Raw genomic sequence first — 16,236 nt, 5'->3', positions numbered from 1 at the left:
TTGTCCCAGCCAACACAACACTCTCACACAGCCTTGGCCTGGTGCAGCTTTTTATAACACACATAAGCATTCGATTTTTGACTACCATGGTACTGCATTACTAGCTGACACGAAAATGTGGCTTACATGGCTCAAGTACCTTGGACTACGACAGCGCTACACGTCCTTCCCTGACAGTAGGTGTGAGGTTGCTGTGAATAATACGAGGTCTTCGAAAACGTTCATGACAGGTTCTCAGGAGGACAGTCACTGCGAAAGAGCATCGTGCAAGATATTTCAGGTAGTAAATTTGCGCTCAAGGAGACGATTTCCAAATAACGTTTCCATTCCAGCCAAGAACGCCTTGGCCATGTGCCCCTACCCTGTTGCCTGAGAGTAACTATACTGCAGTTTGAGATCACGCCTTGTTTCTTGCTACCTCTCTTTCGAGAGAAACCAGGAGACAGCACACGCGGCTAGGCATGAGCGACATGATCGAAAACTTGGGGCGAAGAAGAAAAAAAAAAGGTCTCCAATCCCATCTCCCAGAGATTATTCGGCGGCTCCCGAGAAGAAGAACAAGAAGGTATGATGAGAAGTGCGGAGAAATCCTTCGGAAACGATACTTTGGTCGTAGTATCCTTTCGTCCGTCCGCAATAAGTATTAGCCGCCTGGGCATTTCCTCAAGATCCTTCAAATAGATAAACTAGCTCCCGTTGCCGAATGTGCGCCAAACAGAGATTCCAAGCCTCCCTCTTCGAGGCGTCGCGACGTCTGATATCCAACACTGGTAGTACCCGACGACAATAGCTATTAGGTGCCCAGGTAACTCATGATAATGAGCCAAGGTCGATGCGATGCGGAAAGACACACAAGACGCAAATGGCAGTCGCAAAGAGGAGAAAAGAGAGCACCGTCGCTTCGCTGTGCCAGAACCACAATTCTCAGCAGATCTGAAAGCGAACAAGAGGTATTGATCGTGGCTGATGACGATCACAAGCGACGGATAGAAGCGCAGAAACGAATAAATGCGATCGGTTGGTGCAGATGAAAAAGGAAAAGGACTGCTATGATCGACGTGCGACGCAGCGGGCAGATAATAAAAAATAAAAAAAAGATCCGAGCATAGATGACCACCTGGTATAACTTTCCCCAAACGCCGATCCCACTCCCTAAGACGGCGCCTGCTTCCCCCTTTGCGCTCGGTCAAAACACAAATGCCCGGGTATATACGACGTTTTTCAAGCAGCCTGGACCTCGATCCGTGTCCTGAGTGGATGGGGCCCTGGATCGAGATTCATCAATCATGACTCCGTGACGGGTATGCCATGATGTGGCATAGCCTCCGGTGAGAGGCTTGCAGAGTCAGCCGGGTCAAATGACACGAGCTGGTTCATGTCCAGGTCCGCTTGTGTTGTCTCGCCGAACGGTGAATGAGGCGGGTGCATAGGAAGGTTGATGGTGTGCTTCGAGTACATCTCGTTCAGACTCGTCCCGTCGTCAGAAACAGCAGACTCGTGGACCGGGTACAGATCTGCCGACGATGGCCGACCAACCATGGACAGAGGTGGTGACTGGTCGACGATGGCCGGGTCTCCGTGACCGTGGCTGGTGAACGAGAGCGGAGACACAGACTGAGGCACGAGAGGCGACGGGTGGACCATCGGCGACAAGAAAGCGCCGCTGTAGGGGGTGTTGTAACTCGAGGCGGGCATCGGCGTGCTATCGGGGCCCTGGGTGAAGTAGTTGGGGCTTGAGTAGTCTGATGGAGAGGGCGCAGTGGTTGCCGACATTGGGTATTGGCGCATGTCCAGCCCAAACCCGGCTTGTGTGTCAATACGCAGGTTGGGTCCCAAGCCGCTCGGCTGCTGAGGAACAGGAGCGAAGATGCTTGGGCTGTGGGGTTGCGGCTGGCTCTCACCAGGGTGCTGGATGAAGAACGACGGCATGGGTGCCTGCAGCATGGCAAAGTCAACAGGCATGGGGACCGACCTGCTGCGCTGGCGTTTGTGGCCGCGAGGCATCCCAGGATGCAGCGACGGAGGAGCACCCCACTGTGTCTCCTGGTACATGCCCACATGAGGGGCACCAAAGCTGGGCTGCGAGGACGGCCGGTTCGTAGGCGAGACAGGAGCCGAGATGGAGATCGCATGCATAGCCTCGTAGGGGTTAGTCGAGTGACGGTTCATAAAGGCCTCCAGCGACACAAGCTTGGCCAGCTGACCGCTGAGGACCTTAGGGTTGCCGCCGAGATGGTGGACAAGGCACTGTGACGCCTGCTGATCCTCGGTGAAATCTCCACATTGGAAGAAGCCGTTGGTCTGCGGTGACGAGTCCATGAAGAAGTTAGGGGGCCTGTTCAGCTCGATGACAATGCCACCGAGCTTGTTCGGGTCGCCATCATTGTTCTCGAGGAAGATTGACTTGATGGACGCGAAGGGGTACTCGATCTTGTAGCCAGCCTGCTCGTTGTTGATGTAGTAGGTCATGGTACATTTGTCAGGCGAGTAGAAAATGATCAGGTCCATGGTGTTTTGGCCCACACGCGTCCACTTGCCAATGCTGAGAGAACGGCAGGTCAAGTGATGGATTACTGTTGATTCTATAGTCAGAAACCATCGGCGGCGGCAGCAAACTCGGACGGGATACCTGGGATTCCGCAACTTACAAACTTTGCCCTGGCCGTTCTGCTCTCCGCCGAAGGGGATGCTGCTAGGACCGTAAGGCATGAGGCCACGGCCGAGGAAACCGGCGCCAAGACCCTTGCCAGACTCCATGGCCTGCATAGCCAGGTAGGTCCGCATGGACTCGGGTATCGCATCGAAATCCTCGCCGGTCTCCAAGCTCTTCTTCGCCAGCGCCTTGATCTTGGCACGCCTGCACAATGCTGTCAGCCCTCTGCTGGGCAAGGGGGTCACGGGTTGGAAAAAAGTCCAGATACACATACCTGTTTTGGAACCAGATCTGAACCGACCGCTCGGTCATGTTGATCTCGTCCGCGATCCGCTCTCGCACGTTTGCCGTAGGAGTAGGGTTCTTGTTGAACTCCATTTCCAGGGTCGTCAGCTGATCTTGTGTTGCGCGCTGTCTCTTCTGGTTCTTTTGCTGCTGGGTCAAGGTGCTCTTCCTTGGGGGCCGTTTTGAGACGGAGTTTGGGTTGTGAGAAGCAGATGTGGCAGATGAGGGAGTCTGGATGCCAACAGGGTGGCCGCCCGATATGGGGGTTCCTGTGTTGGTGGGCGAGCTGGCATCGTCAGAGTGAGATATCGAGACAGCGCTCGTCGGGCACGTCATGCCCTGGTCTTCCATCATTGTGGCCATTTCGGGCTACGTATGCTGAAAGCTCGTGTATTAATGGCAGCCAAGGCTTATTCGAATAGGCCAAGTGTGATAGTTCCTTTCTTTCTCTTTCTTTTCTGTACAAACGAAATCGGGTTTATGTTCTTCCTCCTCTAGGATGCGCGCAATGGTGTAAACTGCGGCTTGATTCGATGAGCAGACCGCCGAAAGGGGGTATACTAGCTCGTCTGAAAAGATGTGGGATCGTCGGTATCGTCGTCCGATCGTGGTAGCTCGAGAGCCAGTAACTGGGGTGTGTATTTGAATGAGTGTGGTGGTGAAGCAGTTGAAGCCCAAGATAGGGAGTGTCGTCCTCAATGTATTGCTGCTGAGACAAGACTGGACAAGGTGAAAATGAAGACAAGCCAGCACACGAGCAGACAGGCAAGGTGAGGGTAAGTAACTGTGGATTGGATTGAAAAGGCGGGCAGGGTGGTTCGATATGATGCCGATGTCCGGTGCTAGAGCTGTGGAAGAGGCTCGTGCTTGCTGAAGCGAGGCGGATACGGATCGTTCTCTCTTAACAAGTCGCCGCCAAAAGAAAGTTCAAGTCCAGTCAAGGAAGAAAGGTGGCGAGATCAGGGTACTACTGCTAGCAAGCCAAGGCGATGTGGGATCTTCGCGACAACCGAATGAATGTAAATGGATACGCCCGGAAGGATTGAACGGGGTGATCCGAGAACAGCAAAATGGGGCTTTTAGGGAATGACTGTGGTTAGAACATAGAAGAAGCGGGGGAGGAGAAAGAAAAAAAAGGAGAGGAAGAGAGGGAAGAGAAAATGTCGAATTCAGCGACAGAGTGGTTGTAGATTGACGGTGAAGGATCACGATGGACAGGAGAGAAAGAGAGAGGGAAAAAGGGGGAAGGGAAGGGAAGGGGGCGGGCAGGAGGGAGGGAAGAAAAAAAAAAAAAAAAAAAAAAAAGGACAGACCAGTAGAGCAGGAGGAGAGGCAAGCGCAGACGACAGGGGAAAAGGTGAGTTCGTTCGGGAAAGGGACTCTAGGAACACTGGCCCGAGGAGAGAAAAGGGAATAGACCAGGAAGCCCCAGTAGGTGGGGTTTAGCCCCCTTGTCGCCATTCACAGCTGCGATTGGCCTCATCGTGCGCCCTCGAAGGGGGGCCACAGAAAGAGGTGGGTCTGGTGTGGACAGGAACAGGGCACGACAGGGACGGTCAAGGGCAAGGGTAGGGGCAAGGGCGGTTGGGTCCACGGCGCAAAACGGGGCATGAACGGGTACCTGGACTCACCATCCTCTCCCCTGTTCCTGCCCTGACCCCCTCGCCCCCCCTACAGCAGCAGCGTCAGCACAGTCCTTTTTTTCTTCATTTTTCTTTCTCTCACACATTTTTGTCCCACCTCTGTGTCTCTTCTGATTCCTCACCTCCCTCTCTCATATTCCATCCATCTAGAGTCACAGTCACTCCGAAACTTTCCACCGTCTTGCCCTCCACATCCCACATCCCACATCCCAATCCGCTCGCCTCTTTTTCTGTACCCACTCTCACTCTCGTACTATGCACTATGACTTGTACATAGTACTATAGAGTACATATTCACTGGCCAAGGCACGGGATCCAGGAGTTGCATTACAATGCTTTACTAGTATGGTCCTAGGTCTCACAGGAGTTCCACCACAATGGGACCGCCTATGAACCAACCTCGCAGGCCGAAGCTGACCAGGTGAAGTCACGAGAAAGAGGGTGAGAGAGAGAGGAGAGAGGAGAGGAGAGGAGAGGAGAGGAGAGGGTAGAGCTCTGTGGGGGGGCAGACGTGCGAGGCTTGGCTCCATCTGTCCACATCAGATGAAAAGTCCCCAGACCTACCCCCTTCCTCTCCCCACCAACACCGAGGACAAGCTGTGGCTAGCCAGGCACCAGCAGATACACACGCCCCCAACACTACTGCAGCAGAGTTTATGCAAAGCTGGTCTGGTCTGGCCCATCATGGGCTGCAGCTTGCCTTGTAACCGTGAACCTTGAAAAATAACCGGCATCCTCGGAACTCCTGAATGATCCTCGCCCACACAGCGCGAGATGCCTTTTCCCAACGTGGCATGACTGACGATCAGTGATGGGTGACCGCACGGGTCGGTGGCTGCTGTGCAGAATCTCTCGAGGACCGAAGGAGCACATGGTTACACACTGTACAGAGAGCACAGTCAGCTGTCGGCCGCCTCTCAACATGCCCAACAGGACGCCTACACCACCGATCGGGAGGACCACCACACCATGAAAGCTTTCCTCTCCCTTCTTCACCACCACTACAACTACAACGTCTCCATGCAGACAGTCCCCGTACCTGCATTAGCGTCAGGGGACCGTTTTTTCCTAAAAAAGACTGGCCGCCCGCACTAGACGCTACGCCGTCCAGGGCAAGCAGGCGGCCTGTTGCGCTGATCCACGGAGGATCGTTTCTGTTCCTCGCTGAACTCACTAGCCCATTGGTCCGCCCGCCCAGGAGCTCTACTAGTCCCCGCAGCCAGTGCGGCTGGGTTCAGCCCGTTCGTTCTGGGCTGTCTTTTGTTCGACAGGTCGTGAGTCGTGACGACCAGCAGTGGCTATCCCCGTACAAACAGCTCCGGCCAGATCCTGCTACGTACCAAAAAGTTTAGTTTTGCCTACCCTGGAAACGAACAGCTCGCGGTACAAAGTGCCACGTCCTCCCTCTTTGACGCCATGATCAATCACCGACCCATCGTTCAATGTGAAAATCATGCTGGACGACGTCGGTATCCTTGAGGCTGTGCTTCGCATTACTCGCGAGGGGTGGTTTGAAGCACGAAACAACGAGCAACCGCCAAGTATGCGAAGGTTATTGTGGGTAACGGACGGATAAACACACTTTCAGAAGACACGAATCACTGTTGGCTTTAGAACGGAGAGATTGGGGGGGGGGGGTGGTCGACATGGTGTGGGGTTACAGTCTGCCCTCTCGACTCTTTGCACCGTCCACTCTCCACACTAAATCGCCAGCACTGTGTTAGACGATCACCAAAGCATCCAAAGCACCGTGCCGTCATCATACCATGGCAATCGGCTACTGCTCTTGCGTTTCTGGCAACGGCAAAACCAAGCTGCATTGAGAGATCCAGGGCACAGGCAGTTGGTAGAGAGCAATAGCCTGGCTCGTCATGATTGTGCCGCTGCGCGATATTGTCTCTCCACCTGTCGCCTGCGGGCGCGACGATGGTTACAAGTTTCCAGGGACCGAGACACGCGCGTCACCGCCCGCGCGAACGTTCCCCGCTAGTCGCATCACCTGGGCTCCGCTACGCCGCAGGAGGCCGCAGAAGCTGAAGGGTCATGAGACCGACTGACAAGCTGGGTGAGGCGCCGAGCCCCTCTGGAGAGTTTGGAAACCCTTCGAGAATCGCGCCATCAAGGCAAGAGTTGATTGACTGCTGCAACAATCAGGCTGGCCTCACGCCATCCTCTACCCTCCTCAGGTCTGTGAAGGAAACCAGCGGCAAAAACCTTTTCTTCTTGCGCTACATGAGATGTGTGTGTACCACATGCCGTGGTACAGCAGGATGTACCTGTCTCCGGCCCAGATGCCTTGCGCAAAGCGTGGGACTAGGAGCTCCATGAAGGGGGAACCGAAAAGGGGGGAGACGGTGACCTCTTGGAAGTGGCTTCTGGAGGAACGCGGCCCATGTCACAGTGCATACTTCAGGAACCGTCATCTCTGACACTGTTACAACAATGCCACCCCAGCAGCGTTGTGTTGTGCTTGCACTGACTTGCGATGGTTGTGTGACTTGTGCACAGATGCCTCGTCAACGGCCACTTTTGACAATTTGCCTTTGCGCCGCGGTCTCGTCTGACGGTTCACAATACTAGTTTCCAAGCTTGTCAACAACGGCTCAACTCATGACGAGCCTCGACTGCCGGGAAGGGATGTCAGACACTTCAGGTCAGCATGAGCAGGTTTCCAGTGCGGCATTCGCTTGTCCAGCGCCAGAAAGGAAATGTCATACATAATAGTACGCTGGTCTACAGCGGACTGACTTCGGTGGCTACCAAGATTGGAACAACTCTCTTTGTATGACGACCCCAGCGTCAATCTGCTGTGCGAGTTGAATGCGTGCCACTTGATCATAAACATTCTGGGACTCAACAGATTGGGCAACCTAGTTCCTCTCTCGTGGTCACTCGAGAAGCCGGAGTGGATCCTATCCGCTTGTTTTCTTCTTTTTTCTTCTTGCCCTCCCTCATCGCCCTTTGGCCGTACGGGTAGCTTTCCCATTATTCAGGTCGCTTGGGGAACCGCATACCGTCGCAACAGCCATCCTGAAGGAATCCATGGGCTCAAGGGATTACCTAGCATGACGATTAGGACGCAACGAAGCTTGACTCTGCTGTTGCTTATCAGAGTTGAACCGTCGAGTTCATTTTACACAAGCGTTCCGCGGGCATGTGCGGCAGCCACCAGCGACAAGATGTGCTGTCTCGCTCTCCGTACGGGACCAACAAGAAGAAGAAGAAGAAGAAGACAGAGACAGACTTCTGTTCGCGGTGATATTCGCGGAGAGATTCGGGCTTCAGGAGCCTTCAGCAAAGATCTCGGCTCGAGGCCGTCAGTACGCTGTGGCACAGTGCCAACACATGTTTTTGTCTTGCGAGTGGCTTCCCCATTGTCCTTGCTTCACTGCGACGTGACCCTTGGGCATGGTGGAGCTTTGGGACTTTAGACTAGTACAGTCCTCCCAGGGGTCCACAGCAGATCTCGTTCTTTCGTCTGAACTTTTGACTGGCCTCGTGCAACTCCCGCACCCTTCTACTGTGGTACCATAGTATACTGTCAACTCGCGACATGTGTACATAAGAGTGCCACGACTTCGGGAGACGATGAAAAGAAGAACCCCCCTCTGCAGCCGACTCGGTTAGACATCAGGTCAGCCATATTTCCAGCCCAGCCCAGCATGCAATGGTTACTATGTACCCCATCTATGCCTTTGGTGGGGGTCTCCCGGTCCCGACAAAAGCGCTGAGGGAGGCGGATCTATCTGCCCGGCTTGCAGAGCTTCCAGTATGTCACGAGTCAAGATGGCTGTGGGGCGTGGCACCTGTCCATCCCTTTGGTAGCCTCTCGGAGTCGCCATGACGGTAGGTAGAATCGGGCTCTGGGTTGTTTAGTGTTTGTGGGGTTCTCCTTTTCTGCCCCTTGCATTGACAGGGCGGGAAACGTTGGTTGATCCGTAAACCAGCCCCCCTCCCCTCCCCCAAGAAAAACGTTACGGCGCCTTGCTTCGTCAGCGACTGCTCCCCCGCTTCGCTGGTTGGCAAATGCCGACGTCGCGCAGCTCTTTGGGACCGAGGCTGTGGCCTGCCACTGATGCCTTGTACAGTCTTGTAACGACCCAATGAGGGAGAGCTCTGTACTATAATAGAGCGTCGAAAGGACCAAAGTCCCCTTCTCCCTAGATGATTGGTTCTCGGGAGACCCCAGATCAGCCTTTTGCCCTCCTCGTGGTGTAGGATTGAGCCTGCGCCTGAGATTGTATACCTACGCGACTCAACCCACGACGGCCAAGGGGCAGAGAAAGGATCATCAGCGCCATTGGTGCCACTCGTGGCGATCAGTGGTCACGCGGCGCCGACGGAACAATCCGGTCTGATGTCTATCATAGGATCAGCCTGCAGTCTTCTTCGGGCTATCACTACTACTATAGCACTACTGCTGCCAGTTCACTGCATACTCCCCGCCTCGTTGAGGTCTGAGAGGCAGGGCAGGTCCCCTTTCTAAGCCAGTCTTGTCCGACACAGGACAATGCTCCGGTTTGACAACGAGCGGGGCTTCAGCCTTGTCCTGAGGCAAGCATGACGCGATGTGGCAGTGTTTTCCTGCGCCAGGCGGTCAAGCGGCTCAAACTCCCCCTCAACACACCCCCCGGCACGCAGAGAGGTCTGAAGCTGATGGCTATGCACCCCAAGCCTCGTCTCGGAACATATACCAGGTGATAGAGTCAGTGAAGGCTCCGCCAAATCCACCTGGCGTAGGATCACAACGGGGTGGTTTGTGAAGTTCAGGACTGAAGTCTACGAAACGGGAAAAGTGGCAGCCTACTACAGCACTGGAGTGCGCTCGATCGGGCACACATACCTAAGCTTTCCTAAAGTCCCCCCCCCCCCTCTTCTCATGCTTGTTCACCTGATAGTCATAGTAAGCATGCCCAATTGTCGAGACGATCAAGAGGGTATAGTATTGGTATCTAATGGCCGTGCCTCCTCATCATCCGTTAGCAGTCGCCACCATATGTCCAGTACTGCAGGATATACGACGACAGAGTGATGATAGACACGGCAACGGATGCAATGCAGCCATGAGGCGGCGTATGGATTTTCGACATCGACCATGCCTCCTCCTTCGGTCGAGCTACACAAGGCTGGCAAGCTGGCTGTCTTCATTTTGCACGTACATACGGGAGACGTCGAACCATGATGTTGGGTCTTACTAATACCTTCCCTTCTGAGCGCTAATAGTATACGGATCGGTGCCATTTTTGATATCTGGATGGGGATAGGAAAGAGAGGGGGGGGGGGAAGAGAGGGGCCCAATTGGTCACAACGGATCGTTCCGCCCGTAACACACAGTTCTTACTTCTATGGTACTACCTGCAACTCTAGACCGAGGATGTCGTTTTTCTATGGAACCATCTGCTAGTCGATGACGCCGGCAAAGCCAAAAAGTGAGGCGCAAAAGCTGGACTGGGACTCTTGTTCGTCCGATCTCGACAAGTGAACCAGCTGACTGGGTCTTTGCCACCATGTCAGTGTCGATCCCCCTGGATCGTCCTTCTCCATCTGGTATCGCCAAGCTGAGGCCAGACGATGGCGCTTGCAGCGGCATGCAGAGGAGGCAAGGGAACCCTCGCCGGCTCCCCCCCCCTTCTCTCCCCAAAAAGAAGATGCTGCTTTCGACACCTTATCGAGACGCCAAGAGGAGCAGCAGGGCGGGCAGGATACACATCTTTCCTTTCTTCCAGGGTTGCATTGCGTCTTGTGATGATACCCAAAGGCGCCATCGGCCTTGTAAGCCTATCACATTTGTTGTTCTGCCCACAGCACGTGTCGAACATATGAAAAGCCCACCACAAAGGGTTCAATTCCGACATTTCTTTCCCTTGAAACCCGGTGTCCCAGATTCTGGATCTCAACAGGGAGTAAACGATCAAGAATCGTCAGGATGGTGGAGCTGAGGACGAGAGCGGGAAGGGGAATGGAAAGCCCAATGCGGTAGAAGAAGAAAAAGAAGATAAAAACCAGAGCTAGACTTTCTTTATTTAGACTTCTTGGCACCAGATAGCTACGCCGCTGCCACGATCACACGTTTCGCGCGCGACTGCGGCCCCCGCTGGAGGGGGGGGTGCAATCACAGGGCAGGAGGGGGGGTTGGATAGGAGCCTTGGTTTGTTTCATGGTGGGTAGATGTAGAAAAGTTTGCCGCGTCAGAAGCCCAGGGTGAGGTGCGCAACATGAAAAGGGGGGGTTTGTGCTTTTCTCAAGCTCTCGGCGTGCAAGGTGTTGTCACAACAAACGTGTGCCACGCCATCGTCGTTTGGCTGCTGCTCGTTGCCCCCCCCCCTCCGCCCCACGACCCCCTCTGGCCGAGGTACTAAGTGAAGATATTCCCCGTTCCCCATACGACGAAGGTGGCACAGCACCACAAATGGCTCCAACAAAAAACAGTTGTCGATCACTCAGGCGACCATGGGGAAAGGGGGGGGGGGGGTTTCGACAGGTCCAAAGAGGTGGACTTTTATTGACTCTTGCTTGGGCGATCTTTGCCAGACAGACAGTTGCCGGATGCAGGGGGATCCTGCTCGGAGGCCGAGAGGCTGAAAGGCAGGATGGGGACATGATTGCATGTGATTCCAACTCCCTCTTCCCTCTTTTCTTGCGCTTACGCTTGGAGAGAGGTGGGTTTGCTACCATTTGAGATGGCAGGGCTTGATCACCGGCCTGCCTTGGGAAGTTCCCGACTGCGACTACAATGCGTACCTTCAAATGGGGGTTCTTCATTACTCCTCTCTCCTGCTATTTGCTCTTGCCAACATAGGACCGCCGCGCCCTGGAGGTCGACTTGATGCAACGCGTGGCCTACCATCCCTCGTGCTCCTCCTGCCGCGGATGCGGATGCCCCGTGATTTCCTTGAGAACCTCCCTCGTCCTCGCGTTATCCTCAAAACTCAGATTGATCAGGTCCACCACCTCGTCTACGGTGAAGAACAGGCTCAGCTCGCTGTCCATCCACAGGAACCGCACATCCCGCAGGTTGGACTGCAGCACCTCGCTAAGGTACTTGAGCCGCATCCATGATGGCGCGTACTGCATCGTCTGGGGCGCCGCGTGCTGCTCTTCTTCTCCCCCTGCCTTGCGGCGGCCCGGCACGAACAGGTCGTCCAGCTCGGTCACACTCGCGATCAGCTTGGCGATATTGTAGGCGTCCTCCTGGCCGATGGACGGCGCCTCCATGACGTCCGAGATGATCTTGAGCGAGAGAGCGTCTACCAGCGAGCCGACGGCTTGATACCAGGCCGACCTCGCCAGGATGGTCTCCCAGGTGAGTGCGAGAGACCGTACGCGCGTGGTGGCGGCGTCGACACAGCTATCAGTATCATCCTGCATGAGAAGGCTTTGTTCACCTGGGGATTGCAACTATTAGCCAGGGGCCCGCAACAACAATAGCAACAAAACAGCAACAAAAGGAGTGGCGTTTCAAAGCAAAAAAAAAATTCCACAAACCTCCTAGCAGATCCCGGAGGACGGTTTTTTGTATGTTCATCTCGTTGCTATACGCACGGGCGGCAAAGCTTTGGAGCATCTTGATGTCGTTGTCGAGACGCAGTGATCTCTGTGCTTGTGTGCTCAGGTCTTCACGTGCCTTCCATGATGCTGCGAACTCGCTGAGCTTCTCTGCTAGATAAGTTGTGTCGTTGTATAAAAACCTGCTGCCATGTCAACAGCCAAGCGCGAGGGTGAGAGAAAAAGGCCCTAAAGCTTCTGTTCTTGGAGACTCACATGTTGCCTCCTATATCAAGCGCATAGTAATAGGGGCCAACGGCTCGGAACATGGCCAGTGCCAGGGTGGGCAGGGCGAACAGGCCAGCGGCAGCTTTGGCCACAGGACTGCCCTGATGTCTGTCTGATGTCAGCCACCGAAAGAAGAGTGATAGAAGAACAGAGAGCACATACTCTGTTTGCGTCAAGATTGCGCCATCCTCCAGAATGGCAAATATAAGCTGTAGAACAGGTTCCGGCATTGAAGAGATGTTGTATGTCTCTTTGAGGGTCATTTCCCTTTGTCGCTCGGCTGGCGTGGTCGCTGAGGCTGGTTGTCTGGCCACAGGCGCGCTCTGGGGCTCTGCCTGGGTATCGTCATCCCCCCACCCCCATGCCGCACCGCCCTCATCGTCGTCGTCGTTGCCGCCATTGCCTTCTCCCTGTTTTAATGCTGGGGTTTCTGGTTCTGCCGTCTCCTGCGACTCACCCTCGTCGCCCCAGGCTCCCCATGCATCTGCCCCGTCCTCGTCCTCGCCCTCTGCCGATTTTGGGGCCTCTTCCTTGGTCTCCTGAGGAGCCGCATCTTGCTGATCGCCTTCATCGTCCCATGCCCCCCAGTCATCGTCTTCGGCAGCGGCGGCAGCGGCAGTGGCCGGTGCGGCTGCAAGCTCCTGACCCTCAGCGCGCGAGACCATCTGTTTCTCAACCCTCTCCACTTTCTTGGAAGATCCGAGCCCGCCAGACAGCCGGTTTCGTACCGTGTCTAATGCAGTTTCTCTACACTTTGCGAGCCAGACTTTGGGCGCATCGTCGACCCATTCCTGTAGTTCATTGAAGCCAGACAGCCGCAACTCTGTGAGTCTCATACAGAAACGCTTCGCAACCGCCATAATGCTCTCAAAATAGTCCATCTCCTTCAGCGATGCAGGGACAGCCGGGTCCAGCCAGAGAGATATGATCCGGCTTGCGATGTCCGGCATCATCAAAGTGGACAGAGAGTCGATCAGGTCTGTCGGGAGCCGCTGCGAAAAATAAGAGAGCACCGTATCCATGTCGGCGAAGAGGGCGTCTATCGACCGGTCTGCTGGGCCCTCTGTTCGCAGTGCATCACCGTCGATGACAACGGCTGGCAAGGCCTCGCTGCTGACATCCATGCGAGGCGCCACGATGGCCTGGTCAATCTCATGCCACAGCTGCGCCATGCGCTGATCGACCTCCTTGTATGCCTTGAGCCCGGTAGCAGCATTGGAGAGGTTCATTGCCTCGCCCTCCATCGTCTCTCGGACCGAGACGGTCCTCCTCTCCATATCGACGTGCACCAGACCCTGCCAGACATGCTCGAAGACCTCGTGCACGGTGTTCTTCAGCTCCAGGGCCCTCAGGTCCAACAGCCGCACAACGCGCACACCCTTTCCGACGGGCAGTGTATCAAGAGCCTCCCATGCCGTCTCGAGGAGGCCCAGCGCATCCAATATGCGCCGCTCGCCACATGCCTGCCCCGCCTGGTCAAGCAGCCCGCTGACGTTCTTGATGGAGGCGAGGGCCTGGCGTACGCGCGTGTTGTAGGCAAGCTCGGCCTGTAGGAATGCGACCTTCTCCTCCGCCTCGAGTGTTGCCTCCCCGGAGACGGCGGGTTCGGAAGCCTGTCGTAGGATGTCGTTCGCGGTCTGGCGTGATCGGAGAATGTCGGACTGGAGGGAGGCAGCGTTCGCTTTCCAGGTCGCGACGTCTAGTTCGGTCTGTTCATTGATGGTGTGTATTTCGGCCTAGTTTGTGCTCGTGTCAGTGAAGATGTCTTTGCAAGATTTGGGTAACCAAAAGAGACAGGACGAAGAAGGAAAGAAAACAAAGGTAACGAACCTCGAGGGTGGATTTGGCCTGTGAGAGCGCCTCGATGGCCTGGGGGAGCGCCTCAGAGCTTAACTTAAGAGCCGACGCATCTTCTTCCGGGAATGTGCCGCTTGTGGTGAAGTTGACAAGAGCCTGGCCAAGGGCGCCCGGCATGCCCTGTGCGCTCATGACGGAGAGAGAGGGGTAATACCTGTGTTGAAAGCACAAAACAAAAAGAATGAAGACGGTGACGACGATTTGCGACAAGCTGTCAGGAAGTTGGCTCGTGGCAGGGCAGCAGGGGTTGTTGTCCCAGCAGCTCCGCCTACTGTAAGCTCAGCTCCGATTAGCCCACGCCAGGGGCCCTAGGCCTGGCTGCTTTTTTGCTATGGTTTAGTAGAAGTACCATGGTATCATCATTGGCAATCCCTCTGAGGATTGTCTCTGTCTTGGGGTCAACCATTGGATTATCGCCTTAGCAGAGTTGTATCCTACGCATGCTACGACAACTACATGAGGCAACATTCTTCCAATTGGCAAAGTTGCAGTGGCACACATAGAAAGTTCCCATTGATAAATCTATACACGCTTGAGTACTGTACTGAGCGTGTACCATAGTATGTTCTTGCTGGCATGAGTACTTAGTATGTATGCTGCTGCGCCTTGAAAAAAAAACAAAAAACAAGTGTACAAGACTGTAGATCAAGGTTGGACGGTAAATACACAGTAGATCGATTCACTTGCACTGAGCGACCAAGTAATTCCTATGAGCCCAGAACTCTTGAGTAACTGTCGAGCTCAGGTCAGGGCTTCTTATAACCCTAGCCTGCCCGCTAACGGCGGGGATAATCGATATCTTTATCGAGTTGCCCCTCCACGATGACAAGTACTGCAGACCTTCACCCACGTTTGACCAGCAACAGACTCACTGAACGAGGTCAGTCTCTGCTTGTTTTCCATCTTTGCTTTCTATTGGAAAGATTATCTTCTTTCTTTTCAATTTATAGGCCCGTAGGCTTTGAATCCCAAAGAGTTCGCCATACATTAGGGCTTCTTCTTCCTAACGCACTTGTTGTCAATGTGCGTCACTTTTGACGCTGCCTATCACCCTCTCTTCCCTTACTTATCCTACTTACCTTGAACATGCCCCATTTTTCTCTCAGTCTAGCAACAATACGCACAAGGACTTTTCCATGATCATTTACTTATACTTCTCGAAATCTTTACTGACGCTCTACCCTCGGTTGGCAGTGTGCAAGATCCAGCCTGATAAATACAGCACTATAACCAGGTAGACAGCGTATCACTGAATCCTACAGGTCATCGATCGATCCTGCCTCGTCCCTCTCCAGGGGCCGCATCGCCATACCCCCCCGGGAAAAGAAGGACAAAAATCCCATCAGGCCAACAACACACACTTTTTGCTGCAAGGTATGTCAGCTTGGTCTTCTGCAACCATCAGATCACCCAAGCACACACATTTACTCTATCGCTCATGACCATACCCTGTCGTGCAGCCTAACTGCATGTCTTACCCAGTGTCCTTATTCAATCGGCGATTCTCTTCGTTTTGCTTCCTTTTTTATCCTTACCCCCCCCCTCCCTACGTCGACCCCTCCATCCATCCAGCCCGCTCATGCATGAGCACAACATCTTGGCCTCCCAACGCAGGTAATGTCATCCGGAATCCATGTCCCAACTTGGAGGTAGTCTGGCCTGCCGCCCGCCCGGTGCTTCTCGCACTCCAAGCGGCTCCAGAGGATAGCCGCCGCCTCATATGAACATGGCCTACTTGGCCAGTCTACCTAGAGCTCTGCTCCTCGCCGCGTTGGCCGCCCTGCTTGCTTCTGTCGCTCTGTATCGCCAAGGCGTAGACCCTCGGTATGCACTAGATTGATGTGACAACGAGCACATACATCAAACCACGTACCCCAGCCTTATAACCTTGCACCGCTTGTTGGTCATGTGCCATGCAGAGAGATGCGTTTGCCTACCGCCCTATCACCTGCTGGCCCCGTCGCGCACCCTTCCCCCCCCCCCCCCTTTGCAACGCCCGAGATTGTCCTCTGTTGACTGGTCGTC

At 54.6% G+C, this 16,236-nt stretch overlaps 3 protein-coding genes across 3 annotated transcripts; 1 reads left to right on the top strand and 2 right to left on the bottom strand.

The window, feature by feature from the left end:
• Nucleotides 1-266: 266 nt before the first annotated feature.
• Nucleotides 267-1,078, top strand: M406DRAFT_101088 (uncharacterized protein). The gene has a single exon (XM_040914941.1). It carries the CDS (start codon nucleotides 813-815, stop codon nucleotides 1,029-1,031), a length of 219 nt encoding a protein of 72 aa, XP_040781991.1. The 5' UTR covers nucleotides 267-812; the 3' UTR covers nucleotides 1,032-1,078.
• A 206-nt stretch (nucleotides 1,079-1,284) lies between these two features.
• M406DRAFT_97031 (uncharacterized protein) lies at nucleotides 1,285-3,301 on the bottom strand (the record flags this gene model as incomplete). Its single annotated transcript, XM_040926352.1, has 4 exons — nucleotides 1,285-2,573; nucleotides 2,649-2,857; nucleotides 2,928-3,169; nucleotides 3,254-3,301. The coding sequence occupies 4 exons, from the start codon at nucleotides 3,299-3,301 to the stop codon at nucleotides 1,285-1,287; spliced, it is 1,788 nt and encodes a 595-aa protein (XP_040781990.1).
• Nucleotides 3,302-11,421: 8,120 nt separating this feature from the next.
• M406DRAFT_247508 (uncharacterized protein) lies at nucleotides 11,422-14,328 on the bottom strand (the record flags this gene model as incomplete). The annotated part of the gene is made up of 5 exons (XM_040916468.1): nucleotides 11,422-11,966; nucleotides 12,067-12,269; nucleotides 12,343-12,462; nucleotides 12,517-14,090; nucleotides 14,185-14,328. 5 exons carry the CDS (start codon nucleotides 14,326-14,328, stop codon nucleotides 11,422-11,424), a joined length of 2,586 nt encoding a protein of 861 aa, XP_040781989.1.
• Nucleotides 14,329-16,236: the final 1,908 nt, after the last annotated feature.

Source organism: Cryphonectria parasitica (assembly GCF_011745365.1).
Source record: "Cryphonectria parasitica EP155 unplaced genomic scaffold M406scaffold_1, whole genome shotgun sequence".
Classification (NCBI taxonomy): Eukaryota; Fungi; Ascomycota; class Sordariomycetes; order Diaporthales; family Cryphonectriaceae; genus Cryphonectria; species Cryphonectria parasitica.
Note: the sequence above shows the minus strand (reverse complement) of the source record. Positions and strands in the feature narration are given on the sequence as shown.